This window comes from Orbicella franksi, chromosome 7, assembly GCF_964199315.1.
Source record: "Orbicella franksi chromosome 7, jaOrbFran1.1, whole genome shotgun sequence".
In the NCBI taxonomy this organism is placed as follows: domain Eukaryota; kingdom Metazoa; phylum Cnidaria; class Anthozoa; order Scleractinia; family Merulinidae; genus Orbicella; species Orbicella franksi.
Window position 1 is genome coordinate 13,321,570 of NC_138151.1, and position 17,683 is coordinate 13,339,252.

Genomic DNA, 17,683 nt, shown 5'->3' on the forward strand with positions numbered 1-17,683 from the left:
TTAAAAAAAAAGCACGAATTAGTAGCAACCACTAAGTGAGGGGCGGAAACCGAGGTGAAAGGTAAAAGAAGTGGAAAGCCAGCTCCCCCTGTCCGATCCTCCCTCCCTCAGGAACTGGTCCTAAAAATTACCAAAGTTATTAACGTTATTTGAATTTCTAATTCAGTTCATCTCCATGCTTTATTGTTTCATTTTCAGGTCGCTGTCACAACATTTGCAGTGTATGTTCTCACAGGTCACAACCTAACCGCTTCCAAAGCATTTGTAGCCCTTTCGCTGTTTGGAATTATGCGTTTTCCCCTTGGGTTCTTTCCAGATGTGATTGCATCGTGTATACAGGTGAGTGCTGAAAAAACAAGCGGAACACTGAATTACGGCCACGCCAGAGTGTTGCAGCCTGGCTGAGGTTACTAATACAGTTGTTCTCAGTGCTTGTCATATTCTACCTTCCTCTTCACTGCAAAATAAATTAATGATTTGAGTTCACACGGCATGGCCAATACATCTTAAGATCAGTCTAATTTGTAAAATGAACGTACATACTCTCTTTAAAGGGTTCCTTTTAACCAGTTTACATTGTTCACAGAGGGACTTTGTCAGGAAAACCGAAAAGGCTTTTCCCAAAGGGGTCTTGCTTACTTGCGTCCTTGTGCTGCTTTTTTTTTTTCTCTGTTTTAAGGCCCGAGTGTCCATCAAGCGCCTAGAAGAGTTTTTAGATTTGGAGGAACTAGACCCCGATAGTGTCCAAAGGAAATCACGTAAGAATGAAGAAATAGGTAACCTGTAGGCATCTCGAGATTAATCCTTTCCTTCCGTTTACTTGAACCAAAACGTATTTTAAATTAGCCACTGTTTTTTACTCTCATGACCTGGGAAAACGTCGTTGCAGGCTTTGAATTGTTGTGTTTCACTTTAAAATAAAGACAGAGAGTAATTAAAGCCCTTAGTTGGCCGGGAAAAAGCTGAGTGCTACGGCGTTCCAACGAGAGGCTATTATGTTGCACAATTAAGTATGGCCAAGCGAAAACTTTCTTGCGAACCCAATTTGTAATTGTTTGCTGGCATTTTAACCTGTAATGTTACTTCAAGAAGCCCGTACCCCTAGTGTATGTCAATTTTAATTGTAGATACGTTTTGTAGGCTCTGGGGTAACTAAGACAAGATTGTTTTACCGTCTGTTCACGAAAGAGTTGTTTCAATAGTTTTTTAGCTGTTTGTTCTATTAGAGAGCAATTCAGTGTACTTTTCCCAAGTTTAGTGTTACATAATTATTGTTGCTTTAGCGATGTCCATTTTCAGAACTTACAGACAATTAAGATTATTCTGGGAATTTGGGTGAAATTTTGTCTACCATAGTTACCCGCTAAGGCGTGAGGCGGCTGAAGTAGTACACTGAAATAAGTTGATATGTGGCTTGTTATCTGGGTTATTATCAACTGCTTGTTAACCGAGAGTGAGGTCTTTACGAGAAAATCTAAAACCGAGACGTTGCAGTATTAATCGAGCTTCCCGTATTAATCTTTTTCCCGTAAAGACCGAACGTCCGAGGTTAATATGTTTTTTTATTGGGTGGCTTTTTTCTTTGTTTCGCAGGCCAGTAATTGGCCCGTGGGCATAACAAGAGAATAATGCCTAGAATTAGCCAATCAGAGCGCGCGTTATATCGGCTAAAAACACAAGCCATATATTAAATGCCATTTAGCGATGAAAAATAATGATAATAAAGTGTTTAATCCTCTTTCACAGCTACCTTACTTACCTCAGGAATGGTCAGCGTTAGGAGTGGAGTGTTCGGCTGGAATAAGAAAGACGCGCCAAAACTTCATTGGTGAGGAAATGTTCATAAGGACAGCTTGAAAAGGATTTAAGAGAGATTATGGCTACCTGGGCTTCAATTATAAACTGATTACTTTGACCTTGTCTATCCTAAATAAAAGGTTTGCAATACAAAAACAGTGCCAGAAATGGGAAGACCGTAATAGCCATTAATTGTCAGTTTTGAAAACAATGATGTTTTTATGTTTGAATTTTCTAATGTTTTACAGTTTGAAAAATAGTATATTGTATTGTAACTTTACTTCTCCGGACAGAAAATATGTAATGATCAATCATTTTATCGACAGTTTCTGAAACCGTCTGAAAAGTGTCATACTAGCTTTAATTGCAGTTGCCTAGTCTCCTCGAAAACGTTTGACGTTTGTTTTCTTTCTCTGTGTTCTTTTTTGTTTGTTGCAGTATCAATGTAAATATTCCAAGCGGTTCACTTGTCGCCGTTGTCGGTCAAGTTGGATGTGGAAAATCTACCCTGCTATCTTCTCTTCTTGGAGAAACGGATAAATTACATGGAGCAGTATTTGTGGATGTACGTAGCTTATAGTATTGTTTTGTGTATCCATTCACTGCATCTGTACGATCCTCTAAATAATTTGGATGATTACCTATCTGAGTCCTCAAGGATAATGGCAGGGCAGCAATTGTCTGAACCACAGACGTTACTCCTCCATCGTACTTTTTTCATGTCATTACGCGAAAGATTTCTTTTGCCATGTACTGACCAAATGCAACGGCACCAGGCGCGACGTGGGAAAAGAAGTAACTGTTATTGTTTCTGTCCTGAAACAACTGCGGTTTGATCAGCTTTATTATTATGGCTTGAACTTTCATTCTTAAGTTAAGAGCTTAAAAGCGATAATTAGACATTATAAAGGCAAGGAATAACGGACAACTGCCTGATTCTTTAATTTACAGGGTTCTGTGGCATATGTATCCCAGCAGGCCTGGATTCAAAACGCAACTGTACGAGATAACATCCTTTTCAGCAGAGCTTTTGATTCCGCTCGTTATGAGCACGTGATTGACGCGTGCGCTCTGAGAACAGATCTGGAAATTCTTCCTGCTGGTGACTCAACAGAAATTGGAGAAAGGGTGAGAAATAATCTTGTTTTTTTTTATGTTAGGAAAATAGAAACCAAACCATAACATAGATAAAGGAGGGATAGATAAGGGAGTTTTATGGGACTTGTGGACGTTTTTTACGAAAAAAAAAAAAACTTTTCACGTTTCATCTTCTTTTGTTACATAATACATCAGGGTATAAACCTCAGTGGCGGTCAAAAACAGCGAGTTAGCCTGGCACGTGCCGTATATTTCAATGCTGATATCTACTTCTTGGACGATCCACTCAGTGCTGTGGACGCTCATGTCGGAAGGAAACTATTTCAAAACGTCATCGGACCAACTGGAATGCTCCGAGAGAAGGTAAGTTACGGCGTACACATAGCATTGAACGTTTATGTCAAATGCGGGTCCAACGTTGCTATGCATAACGACAGAAATGAAGTTAAATTTCGAAGAAATGTCCTCCCAGCTTACACTTTCATAACGCTCCGACGGTTTATTCTACTCATAACTCCACACCAGAGGGGTGAGGGGAGCAAAGCCTTGGGCGAACCACATAGCGATGCCTGGATACGGAGCGTGCGCTCATGTCCAAAAACGGTTGCTAAGGGAAAGAGTTCCCGAGCCAGGAATCAATCGTTCCTTAACTGCGCAACACCTGGGCAATTGTGATTGCAAAGACTGCGCCTTTCGCTTAAAACTTGCGTGAGGGGCAAATTTGAAGCTGGTGGCCGCAAGATGTTCGTATAAACACATACATCCCCCTATAACCGATTACATTCCCCCTTCTGGTTCAAAGCTAGCAATAGTCCAAACAATATATACACGCCTTTTGGACTCGTATTGACTTGTATTGTTTAACTATTTTTCGACATTTCAAATTAACAACGCCCCTGAAAAAGTAAAACTTCACAAAATTTTATTTCATTTTATTGTTTCCTTAGTACCCCAAATTCTAAGCAGTGTCTCATACAATGGACGAGCTGGACAATGCTTGTTTGTCTCAAATGTACTCTTTTACTTGGTAATTCGTTACTTTCAATAAAAACCGCAGGCATGATGAAGGGTGTTCATTGTTTTACCCGAACAACAAACAGAGCAGACTTTCACGTGACTCAATTTTTCGATTTCATTGGCTGGTGTTTAAATTATCGGATACAAAACTGTGCCGGAGTGTCGCCCCTTCTTCAACCTTTTAATAGTCCACTTCCGAGTTACCTTGTGCCTCTATTTTAAAACGACTCCTCGCGCGTACAAAACCTTTCATATAAAAATGAAAATATAACCGTAGGGGAAACACATTTTTAAATGAATGGTTTCGCACGAAGACTTGAGGCACAAGGCAATGAGGAATTAGTCAATTGGCAGCCTAAAGAAACATTCTAACAATCATGCAATTTCTCCACCGCCAGACTCGTATCCTTGTGACGCATGGCATCAGCTTTCTACCTCACGTGGATCACATTATTGTCCTTCAAGACGGCTTTGTCTCTGAGGTATTGTTTTCTTAGCCAGTCGTTGCATCAGCAATAACTTTATCGGAATCACTTTCTTTTCTTTGAGTTGTAAACGAGTTCAGCTTTTTTGTTTGTTTGTTTTGTTGTTGTTTTTTTTCTTAATCTTCAAGTGGAAAGTCTAAAGTCTAAAATCGTTCGGTGTCTATTTTTAAGTTTTACATTTTTTAGCCTTGTAATAGCATATTTTATTTTTTAATTGTAATGAAACCTTTTATACTTTTTATATGACATGTAAAGCGCTTTTGAATATTTTATATAACTAGCACTATAAAAATGTATTATCATTATTATTATTATTATTATTATTATTATCATTATTATCATTTACTTGTGTTGTATTTATTCGTTATTTTTTTGTTTGTTTCTTTGTTTGTTTCCTTTCGACAGGAGGGTACCTACACTGAACTTTTAGAAAACTCGGGCGCTTTTGCGGATTTTCTCCAAACGTACGGCTCGGAGGAAACTTCCGGTGGGTGTTTGAAAGTGGTTACAAGTTGCAAAGGACAATGAGACTTTTGTTTTGCCACGTGCTAATTGCTAACAGGAGAAATTAAGTCTTGCCGGACCACCGGCTGTGTGTTTGTGCAAAAACAGTCACAATATCTGTATTATTATATTTAAGGCTGCTACTATTTCTAGTAGATTTTTTCTCAGTTAAGAATGTAAAATAACACCTTTTGTCGTTGTTGTTGTTGTTGTTGTTGTTGTTGTTGTTTTGCTGTTGTTATAAAAAAAAAAGAAGCTTTGAAGGAAATTAATCTGATGTAAGTCTGTTTGAAATTTCTTTCTGAGGTATTTTCCATTAAATGAGTAACTTTTCCCTGACTAACAGTTTGAATCAGAGCTTTGCGAATATGTCCTGCAGGTTTAAGTTTTAGAACATCATTTACGCTGCTGGTAATATTTGTTGCTCGATGTTAGCTCTTTGATTTTTCTATACTGGTTAAGGCTGTCCATCCATCCATCTGCTTGCCGCGCCTTTTTCTGTATCGATGTGCGTCAGTCTTTTGGTTAGTGGGATATTAAGTCATTTAGTCAATTGCGTTACTAATAGATTTTTATTCAAACTCTAAGACGTTCTTACACTTGTGAGAAAAATTGTGACTTCTCAATTGAGCTGGAAGTTCTTATTGAAGTCGAAAAATATTACTGATCCTAACAGAAACGGACGTTTCCGACGAGAGCGAGGGAGACGAAGAAGTGCTCGAAGATTTATTTAGTGACATTAACATTGACCAAAAGAAGGAAAACGAAACCTCGGAGAAAAATTACAAAAAAGAGCAATCAGAGAAAAGCAATGTTGGAAAAACGATCACAGAGGAAACATCAGAAACTGGAACGGTAAGTTGTCTTGGACTCTAGATTGTATTTTTGCATTTGCATTGTATTTCTTTTTGCGCAACAAAGAAACGTAGTACAAGTGAATATATGAAAGATCATATACTTAAACTGCAGAGAAAGATATGAAGACGTGATAGATCAAACGGAAATTGCCTCTGGAAGTTCTATAAAACAGTCAGTTACAGGGATCTTGCGATAGAAAACATTAATCTTGCAACTTATCCACCTTTGTTGTTGTTCAATAGGTTAAATTTTCAGTGTTGATGTCATACATCAAGTCCACTGGAGTACACTGGTTCTTATTCTCCTTGTTCTCTTTCACGGTCATGGAAGCATGCTCTGTTGGCACGGGAATATGGCTGGCTTATTGGAGCTCCGCAGAAGTCACAACTAATCAGCAAAGAGACTTTTATCTGACAGTCTATGGAAGCATCGGAGCGGGGCAGTCCTTTTTCATCTTCATGTATTCCTTGACATTGTTTTGGGGGGCTATCAAAGCGTCCAGAACACTTCATCGCAAATTGATAGTCAATATCTTGCGACTACCTATGACTTTTTTTGATACGACTCCTCTTGGACGAATAATGAACCGGCTGTCGAAGGATATTTATGGAATTGATGTGACAATTCCGCTTTGCCTGAGATCATTTTTGCAGATGTTTTTCGATGTCCTCGGCATGCTGGTTGCTGTGAGTTACGCTACACCGCTCTTCCTCAGTATTGTACCTCCGTTAGCAGCTTTGTACTTTTATTTTCAGGTAGGGGAAAATATGATAAAGACGTTATTCCGCAGCAATGTGAGGCACGCAAGCTCTCTGAAACGCTGAGACAGCTCAAGCCTAGTACATGTGTGCATGCAAAATCCCAGTGCCAAATACATCTAAAACAGTTTCTTCTCATCGAGTCGCGTACCATTTGTTACATGTAGCTTTCAAATACTATTCACCCGAAGTTTTATCGTAGGTTCCTCGTAGCATAAATATAGATCATAGTTTTCTTGTTCACCTTCCTAATTCACAGTTTTAAGAGAGTCTTCCTCGGATCCTGAGCTTTCTCGCTTTACTTTAAACGAAAAAGGCTCTCGTTTAATACAGTAATCAATCCAAAATATATGTTTAGGTCTCCGCGAACTGCGCAAATGAAAACTTGCAGATGCGCAGTGACGTCACAATATGGCGGCTGACATTCCTTTTTTGGAAATAACCTTCAGAAAAGCGATTTTTAAAGTGGTGTTTGTTCAACTGAAGCATGACCAGGGCTAGGTCTGTCTTCACCACTTTTAGCTGGAAAAATTCGCTTTGTGGTGTATTTTATAGAAATCTTTGCTATTTCTCTTATTGTCATTGGTTACATCCTCTCAGACCTTTGAGCTTAGGCGGTTTGTTTTCCCTTTACAGACCACGTGGTATTCTCAAAAAGAGAATTGTTCTTTTATCCATTTGAAAACTGTTCATTCATATTCACGCGACTACCTGAAAATTTGAAACCAAGAATTCTCAACTGTATCAGTACATTGGCTAAAATGAGGCACCAACCCCCCCCCCCCCCCGAGCTAAAAACGTTTATCGTAGGTTTCTTTTGCCATTTAATCCAATGATACATATATCTACAGGTGCTCACTTAAATATTATATTTTATAGTAACTATTCATCTGTACAATTATTTATTTAATTTTTCATTTAGCGTAATCAGGGAAGTAGTCTGTAGTCTGTAGCCTGTTACCTTGTCAACTTTCACCTCTCGCGCGTATTGTATTAAAATTAGTTAGATCAACAGAGGTAAAAAAATGTCAAAAGTAGTCAAAACGTGACACTGAAGCAGTGACCATCAACCTTTTCAGGAGCGCTTTGATACTCTCGCGATTTGTACAATAATGTTTTTCCGATGTTAATCAAGGAAGACATAATTGTACGAACTGAGAGAGTAAATTGAACTCGAAGACATTAACGACCTTTTGGAATACGAGTCTTGGGATTCAACAAAGTACAGATTTTCTGCTAGTGGAGAAATTTAGTACCACATTTATTACGGTAAACAGAAAATGCAAGATAGGTTTGTTTGCTTTCCAAAAATTTGCAGAACAATTAAGATCGATTATTAGGTTTACTGAGTAAACGCTTAAGTTATCTACACACTTTTACGGGAAAATGATAACAACGCGATCTGGTGGGATTTTGGTCGTTGGTAGGATAAACAACTGTGATGCTAAATTTTGGGTCTGACAGCAGCTCTTGCAAGATCTCCCATGAATGGCTCGATGCCATTCAAGAAAACAACAGAACAAACAACTCAAACAATGCCCCTGGCCCTAAAACAGTAACAGCTGTCACACAAATAGAAATCACTAGCTTACGAGAACTATACCTCCCTTTAATGTTTCTTACGTTGGGTTATTGTGGTAATTGAGGTAATTTACTTAAGACACCACCCCCCCCTCCCCCCGGAAAAAAAAGCGATTATGTTTAGCTAAATTTACCCTAATTTCCAGTCATAATTTTTAACATGTCATGCAGCTAATAAGAGAAAATGCAATGTTTTTTTTTTCACTCCAGAGGGTGTACGTTGCTTCATCGAGACAGCTGAGAAGGATCGAGTCAGTGAGCCGATCACCAATCTACAGTCATTTCTTAGAAACGATCAACGGTGCCAGCACCATCCGGGCATTTTCACAACAGGAGCGCTTCATCCGGGATAATTATCGCAAAGTGGACGAAAACCAAGTTGCGTATTATCTATCTATCTCCGCTAACAGGTAACTTCGTCCTTAAGCACCGAGTTAGTTTGATACCAACATGGAAACTACGGACAGTAACCGATAAGGAAAGGGAGAAAAACAGGCACATAGGATCACATGCACGAATTTGAAGGAAAGAGAAAGGACAGCCCTTCGGAACAATAATTGATTGCTAGACTCATTTGCTAGACTCTGCTCATGGCAAAATTTAACTAAAGTATTTTTAATTTTTATTTAATTTATTATTTATTTATTTATTTATTTATTTATTTATTTATTTATTTATTTATTTATTTATTTATTGCAGATGGTTGTCTCTTCGTTTGGAGTTTATTGGGAATTGTTTGATCTTCTTTGCGGCATTGTTTGGTGTGATCAGCCGGGATAAGATTGGCGGAGGTCTTGTTGGACTTTCTGTGACATATGCGCTTCAGGTAAACAAACACACAAACAAACAAATAGTTTAACTCTTTATCTCCTAAGTGTGATTTCTTATAGGCTTAATTAAAAGGGACGCGTACGCATCATACTCAACTTCACGCCGTCGTATCATGGAAACCGTTGATATCTGTCTTAACGTGTCCAAGACTTATAGCTTTGAGAAAAATTATTCAACAACCTGCCCGATCCCTTGCAGTATTTCAAAGTGTAATGTAGCTCTTATATGGAAGTCCCTGTATCACTCAGTTTTCGCTTGCAATACCTCTTCTTTAATATTTTAACAGATCACTCAAAAGCTTAACTGGATGATCCGAATGTCGAGTCAACTGGAAACTAACTTGGTATCAGTTGAGAGAGTCAACGAATACTCTAATATAACAACAGAGGTAAAGATAATGTCAGTTAAAGACAATGTCAAAGTCAAGTCGGGGAACAGAACACTTGATTTACCATATTGCGAGTAGCCTAAATACGAACCGCCTTAACTATCTTAACTTAACAATCACCACATGATTGTAAATTGCGGTAAAACATTATATCGTGGATGTCGTCAAGCTATCTTTCCTTTAATAACCATATTTCTTCTCCTTGAGCGTTCCTCTAAGGGGACTTCTCCACAATCAACAAGTTGATCAAAGTGTCTGTGATAGCAAGGTGAATTTGAAGTGCTTCTGCAGAGAGCAGCGCCGAGCCTCTCAAATTATGTTTGAGAGCAGCCATCTTCCTCAAGAAGTACGTACATGTCGTGAAATGTTGATTAGCATCGAAGTGAACCTGGACTGATTAACTGAATAACGCGCGTGTATTAAGCTCGAGAAGTCTGGACTTGGGCACGTGTTTACTTTCATTTTCGTCAAATTTCAGGCCGAGAGAGTTATTCCGGACAGTCGTCCGTCACGTGACTGGCCACAACAGGGAGTAGTCTTATTTGATAATTTCCAGCTGCGATACAGAGATGGGCTGCCTTTGGTGCTGAAGGAAATAAGCTTCATGATCAAGCCAGCAGAAAAGGTATTGTTGGTCAATGTTTTAAAAAATCCCATATAACACGTCCGAGCAAATTTGTAATAGACATGATGAGGGTAAGAATTGACCCTCAAGCTAAGCCCTGTGGATAAGGCTTCACCCAGTCTTAGTTCTTGGAAAAAAAATGTTTGAACGGTGTTTAACGACCTTGTTGGGATGATGTTGGATGATATTTTAGTATCATCATTCGAACGGAGGTTCAATTTACGGCGTACTTTCGTGCAACATGTTCAAGCATTTGAAAATGTTATAGCATGTGGTGTCCATGATGCCACAGCACTACGATGCTGTATGATAGTCGATCTAAAATGTTGGGACTCATGATTTAGTTAGCTATCATACACCTTATACTGCACTGAACCGCGTTGCTCGTCTGGTACCGTAATGATTCGATTTAGCGCCCCACTTTCCAGTAAGCGTACTCTCCTGATAAGCACTCTCCACTGAGTGCCGTTTATTTATTAAGTGCACCTATTCCAAGAATCACCCCTTTTCAATTAGTGCCCCCATTGGGTAAGTGGCATTCAAAACAACGACATATATAGAATAGACTGATTAGACGAGAATCTAGCGTGCTTTCACATCTGAACGTCGTATTGAACATACTGACTTGGAATAATGAAGTATGCAGTTTTGTGAACCTAAGAGCCCCTATTGTTACAGTTGTTGAGTTTAAGTTCCCCGTAGTTGTTCGTCAAAGTCCTGTATTGCATTCAAATGTTTATTTGAAAATAAAAAACAAGCGCCCCGTTACTATAGTAAGCTTCGTCCCCTCTCCAAAAAGCGCCCTCGATTAACCTAACAAAAGTAAATTAGCGCCCGGGAGCTAACATAATAACTAGAGCGGTTTTCAACTGAGTGTCGGAAAAACAAAACCAAACTAATTACTTACCAATTAGACTACTCAGCCAATCTCAAACCGAAGTAAAACCAAAACCAAAACCAAAGTAATTGCCTGATTACTTTCCACACTCAATTGAAAACCGCTCTATTACGGTACTTTTTGTGAAACCAATATCCAGGGTGATCGAGATCAAGATTCTCCTTACCGTATTCATAAATACCAAAGGGATAGGTGATGAGAATACGGCTGTTCATCAAGAACTAGAACCTCAGTTTGTTAACATTGATTAGTTTTGTATAGTGTCCTTTCGACTACCCTCCTCTTACATTCAACAGATCGGCATTGTAGGTCGTACAGGAGCGGGAAAGTCTTCTTTGGCTTTAGCATTGTTTCGTATTCTGGAGAGAGCCGGTGGAAAAATTGTTATTGATGGTGTTGATATCGCTACTATTGGACTGCGAGACCTCCGCTCACGACTCACCATCATTCCGCAGGTATGAGTTAAAAATTTCCCAACTATGTTGTCAGAACTTCCTGCCAACTGGCTTAATTTTTAATAATTAACGATGGGTCCAACGTGTTTTAGGGGACCAGAGAGGGACTAACATGTAAACGTCCTCTAACTCGTGCATATGTTTTCAGTAAACAACATTAACAATCATGAAATGACGCCAGCATAAACTTCTTTGTGTCGAATCATCTCGCGGGTGATTCTTCAGTGGGAGACCAACTGAGATCGTAAAAAAATTAAGATCCGGTTTAGGCAGCGTCCACAGTACGCCTGAGAAATCTGAAAACGCAGTTTTATTTTTATGGTTAGGCTCACCATCCATACTGATCCGTCACGGAAATGGTGCTTTTCGAAAACGCTCTTCAAACCGGAGGAATTTGAAAGCGCCGGCTTTTTTAATTTCGTTTTCGTGTGGACGGAAACATTTTTAGAACGGAGCTTTTCGAAAACTATGTCGCGATGTACGTCGTGCGCAAACGATATCATGCGACTTCCCTGACCGTGTTTTTCTCAAGCACAAATCCAAAATGATCGGTGATTGCGTCGGTTACGTTTTTAAATTCCCACGGCGTAGTGTGGATGCAAAACGTTTGATGCGTTTTCAGAGCGGAACCTCTGGTTTCAAATTCCTCCGTTATAGTATAGACGGGGCCTAAATGTCGTGTTCTTACAGGATCCCGTGTTATTTTCTGGAACTCTCCGTCTAAACTTGGACCCGTTTGACAAGTATACTGATGAAGAGTTGTGGAAAGTACTGGAAGTGAGTCACTTGAACAGATTTGTCTCAGGTTTGAATGGAGGACTGCAACACATCATAGCAGAGGGAGGAGAAAATTTGAGGTACAAATTTAGATAAGACACGTGATTGAGAGTATTATATTTGCTATACATCTGAGGGACGCATAACTCCAGTTTACGCTGTCGGGTTCGTCGGGCAATCTTTAGGCTAAGCAGGTGGGGTTAAGGTAACGTAAGATCGGTCGGTTTATTTAGTTATTTTTTTCAATAATCTCCTTCGCCTCCGCGAAAAAAAAACCCTGATCGCCATCCGATGGTACAAATTTGTTTTATCGTAAATTATTAATCAGTGGCAACCTTTTTTAGATTTTACTTCCGGTATATATTAACCTGTCTGGCACGGTTGGCTTGAAATGTTGAATACTCCTGTTTCCACTCTGATACACTAAACTAACAAACGATGGTAAATTGAATTTGCTAGAATTATTCTAAATTTCTGCAACACAGGAAAGATATCTAATCAAATATCGAGATGTAATCTCTCTGACTGGATTTTTATATCGCGCCAAAAACCGCAATCGAGATGGTCGACAAACATCGTTCAATTGCGATTAGATCTGTCTTTCGAGAGGGGTACGTTAAAGAGAGCGCGACAAAATATTCCCTCGCTTAATTAAACCTTCACAATATTTTGTTTATTTTTCTTCAGTGTTGGTCAGCGGCAGTTGGTGTGTTTAGCGCGTGCGCTGCTCCGTAAAAGTAAGATCCTGGTTCTCGATGAAGCCACGGCCGCGGTGGACCTGGAAACTGATGAGTTCATTCAGCAGACGATTCGGCGTGAGTTTGCTGACCATACAGTGCTCACGATTGCTCACAGACTGAACACTATAATGGACTATGACAGGTAATAACATCCTTTTAAACAACTCGCCGTCAAACAAAGAAAGTCAATAATTCGACCTGAATAGTCTTTGCTCGCCCCTAGGCCTTTTCAGAGTTTCTCCTGTCCTCTGTTTCAATATGCTAAAAAGGTGGCTCTGTACACTTTACACATACATCAGAAAGGGGGTTGGGTAGCAACTCGTAAGGTCTCACTTGAATGGCTTGATACCCTTTGAGAGGACAATAGAACAAACAACAGAAACAATGCTCCTAGCCCTAAAACAATAACAACTGCTAACAAGTAAAAGATTACAAGTTTACGAGAGCTGCTACACCTCTGAGAAACATTTTACGCCAGTCTCAATTTGAAACATAAAAAGAAGCTAAGTAAGTAAGTAAGAACTTTATTTAAGTGTCAATGTATTTAGCCCATGTGGGCTGATTGGAGACACTGCCCACTATATAATGGACTGATATCACTGACTTGTCCCAAGTCGTCTCCGTTAGGGATAAATTCTCAGATTTGATGATAGTTTTCAGACAAGAGAAGGGTAAACTGTTGTTCTTCTATCGTGCAAAATGAAAATGATTTAATTGAAGCTATCAATATTAACCCCCATTATACCGAGAGGGGGAGGAAGAGGGGAGGACGGAGCGAGGCTAAGGGTCAAAGTTTTAACAATTTTGAACGCTTCTATGACTTGAAAAGCGTTGAAGAGTAGAACTCCAAATTTGAATAGTACTTTTTTCGGAGCAATTCAACTGATTTCTTTTTGTGATTAAAGGAGCTCAGTCATGGTATTTTGGGTTTTGTGGCCACGTACAAAATTATCTAAATTAACTGGAAATAAAACACCAAAGAGATAATAATAAATTTAGGCTAAACTTTTCAAGAGGTGCAAACCGTGACGTAGCTCCTTTAAAAAGTCTTTAATAATTCTTAAAACAAAGGGTAAATAAGCCGAAATTTAAAATTGAGATACTTTGGTCCTTATTTTCAGGGTGATGGTCCTTGACAATGGATCAATCGTGGAATTCGACTCGCCAATCAAACTACTGGAACAACGAGGACTCTTCTACGACATGACACGCAACGCGAAGCTGAACGTTTTGTCCATCAATTAAAACAAGTGACGCGGGGCAGTTGGTTCTGTGTGGTACTCGACAGATATTTCAGGTCCTAGACATCTGGAAATCTTTCACGACAACTAGTTCGTCATCTTTACTAATCTCGCTCAGATATGGGAATGACATTACTACTTTACCTTACATCTCTGAGTTCGGTTCGTTGCGAAAAGTGAAGACGAAATAAACTGAAAAAGTTGTTCGCTACTTTCACTGTTATGAAGGTTCCGGCAATGGGGTTAACTGTTAGTCGTAAAACAGACAAAAATTTATCCGTTATTTAGGCGCAAAAATTAGAAACTTTTAACCGTTAGCCGTGAAAAGCAATTTTAGCCACGAAAGTGAGCGTCTCTAGATCTGTTGTCAAGACTTTCTTGAGTCTGGTCTTGTGGCTTGAAAGCTATAGTAGTCTACAGTTCTTAAAACAATATTTTTTACGTCCCGGAATGGTCGTAAAATCTTAAGGTGGCGGAACACAGTTTACGCGCACCCTTTTGCTGATGCAATTCAGCGAGCGCTCAAGGATTGCAAAAACAAACATGCCGTCAATAGAGCGATCATTTTATTTACTCAATACCCCCACTATCTGTGCTATTTTTCTCTATTATTGAACGCAGTGTATTGATAGCTTTAGTCTTTTATTACAAAGATATGTTAGAAAAGCTAACGATGCAAAGAACCCAGCAATTCTCAGCGTTTTCTTTGTTACTGTTTGAACCCAGTTAAATGCAGGGCATGCGCGGTTGCTCGAAAAATTGAGACCAATTGCTTTTGCAGAAACTTGCCGATTTCTAACGATCCAATGGTTAGAATTTCAAGAAATTTGGCAAGAAAATAGTTCAGAAACTACGTGAATGATCAATCCAAAAAAATCTGAATTTTGGCATAGGGAATTTTTAATAATACAGAACATGCAGTGAAAACGATTTACGGCGAACTACGAAAATCGTCTATGTCAAAATTTTATTAGAGCAGTGTTGACAGACGGGATTTAATGTCAATTCGTAGTGGGCAAATGATGAAAAAAATATAACGACTGGATTTTTTGTAAATAAACAAAAACCATTTTTCTAAGCCTTGTTTACCAGCCCCGTTGCCATGGCAAATGCACACACCTTAGCCAAAATGCGAAAATAAACCCTTCTGTGGTTAACCTTGACCCTTGCAAAAAACGGGTGCCAAAGCATAAATAGTTTAAAAGTAATGGTGAATTAGGCATAGGCACTTGAAAACTGTGTTCGGCCACCTTAAATATGTTGTAGAGAAGTCAAAATAAATTATTAACTTTTTTAAACAATGGAAGTTAATTGTTGACTTCTGAACACAATGGTAATAAAATTCCAATTTCTGTTAACCGTAAGCAAAATAAATTAAACATAAGTCGTTAAAGGTAGCACCCCATTGAGGCCTTCTGTTAAGTTTTGTAAATAAGTACTGAGAGCCGCTGTGTTGTTCTGTCGTCCTCATTATATTGTTTGCAAATCAGTGTCTTCCACCGCTGTTCTTTATCAAACAAAGGTTGAAGTGAAAGACCAGTGGCAAAGCCGCTCTGAAATTGATAGGAGTAGCACTTTGCACGCTTAAGTGGGTAGTGATCGGTTTGGGAGTCAGCCCTAGGGCATCGCAATGGACCTTTTCTGCGATACGGCGGCCAATTTGAATTATATTGTTTCATAGAGGTATAATGGGATTCTTAGGGGGCAAATAAATAATTTGCCCCTTGGGCATGCCATAATAGCTATTTGAAACAACATAATTCGAAATGGCCGCCGTATCGCCTAAAAGGTCTATTATACAACTTGACGAAGTCTTTCTATTACAAAGGAGCTCAGTCAAGTAGTTTGAGTTATTTTGTCCACGTAAAAAATTACCTTTAGCTCTCGGTACAAGAGGGGAGGGGGTGATGGAACCTCTCCCCCGGGTTTTCGTTCTGTTAAGGCACAGCGACGTAAATTTAATTGATTAGATAACCCTGAGCTTCCTCTGCAAGATGATACGAGTTTTGGTTATGACGTCATGTGACCCGCCCTCTTGAATCTGCCATCTTGGCCTTTCACTATTTTTTTTTTCAAAAAGTCAAGAAATAACCGAAATTAATGCAAACTCAAGCTAAAATGCTTATAACATGTACAAATTGGTGAATTTCTGCAATTTCATGAAGAAAACTGGAAAAATACAAAATTATGTCAAAACATTTTATTTTTGGCAAAACCTACATGATATTTGCGGTCGCCATGGCAACGTCAAAACCGATAGACACACAAACGACATATCAGAATTTTCGCAGAGGAGGAATGAACAGCTACTGAAAGTTTTATCCCCCTAGAGTATATCATCATTTCGATACAGTCGAACCTCCGGTTGCGACCATCTCTCGTAAGCGACCACATCTTCTCAGCGACCAGTTTTCCAAAATACCAAAAGTTTTCAAGTCAAATCACTATATTTGGAACCTCTTATAAGCGACTACCTCTCGTAAGAGACTGCGACCACTTTTAGAGCTAAAACTTTAATTGTTTTTGTTTTTGTTTTTAACCTCCCGTAAGCGACCACTTGACAGATAATAGTACAAAAATTGGATGATAAAACGTTATAACATTATCGCATTCCTTGGTAGCAAGAGACGGAAATTTCTCACTGGGAAGTGCTGGATTTTTTTCCTCGAAATTGACTTTTCACATGAATAAAACGTTTAAAACAAGGGGTAAGTCTCTGCGGTTTACCATATGCTAATGAGGCCAATTTTTGACCCAATATGGTCTAAGCTCTCGTAAACGACCACCTCCCTTAGACGACCACCTAGGCTTGACATTTTGGGTGGTCGCTTACGGAAGGTTCGACGGTAATTTGAAAATATCTTGTAGGGTTGGTGGCAACCACCCCTCCCCCCCCCCTCCCCCGTGTACGTCCGAGGGTTACATTGAAGGAGGCCTGAAAATAGTAGTTTACTAAGATAGTAAAACACCAAAGAGAAGATAACAAACCATAAAGGAACAAAGACTGTTAAGGATGGAGAAGATTAACACGGATTAATAAAAAATTTAAGCTAATTTTGTCAAGATTGCGCAAAGCGTGATGTAGCTCCTTTGAGGACCAAGTAGCAGCCGCACACTATTCTCACTTTAATACTTCAGCTGTCAAACTCCATGATCGATCCCAAAATTTAAGGGTTACATTATTCTACTGAATTCAAACAATGGCTCTAACAAGGAGGATAATCCGCTATTTTATTCTCTGTTCTACGAAGGCGAGATGGTCGACTGCTTAGACAGGTTGCACTTTAATTTGCCAACCTTTTCACGGTTGTTCAAGCGATAATAGATAAAGGCAATAATAAAATATTCAACAAGGAGAAAAAGATTTTTTCAACATAATAGACCAATTTTGATATATTAAAATACTGCCTAAAACAATAGACCTCAGTACGAGACTCTGGGGAATAACTACAGAGTTATTGGGGTTTATTACTCAGAGCCTCGTGCTGAGGTCTATTGTATTAGGCTGAATTTTTATATATCAAAATTGGTCTGTTAGTGGCGTCATGCCACGGACATAGGAGTACAGGCTTGGAACAACTTTTAACTTGCATTGCAATGTTTAGTGGAGAAATGTGGAATGTGTTTCTT

The 17,683-nt window shown here is 39.1% G+C and overlaps 1 protein-coding gene across 1 annotated transcript; it reads left to right on the forward strand.

The window, feature by feature from the left end:
- Positions 1-351: 351 nt before the first annotated feature.
- LOC145493783 (multidrug resistance-associated protein 1-like) lies at positions 352-15,460 on the forward strand. The gene is made up of 17 exons (XM_081473247.1): positions 352-758; positions 1,747-1,828; positions 2,236-2,362; positions 2,749-2,925; positions 3,091-3,258; positions 4,311-4,394; positions 4,803-4,884; positions 5,578-5,756; positions 6,002-6,514; positions 8,309-8,508; positions 8,798-8,924; positions 9,216-9,317; positions 9,796-9,942; positions 11,137-11,295; positions 11,986-12,152; positions 12,760-12,954; positions 13,934-15,460. The coding sequence occupies exons 1-17, from the start codon at positions 530-532 to the stop codon at positions 14,055-14,057; spliced, it is 2,862 nt and encodes a 953-aa protein (XP_081329373.1). The 5' UTR covers positions 352-529; the 3' UTR covers positions 14,058-15,460.
- The last annotated feature ends 2,223 nt before the right edge of the window (positions 15,461-17,683 follow it).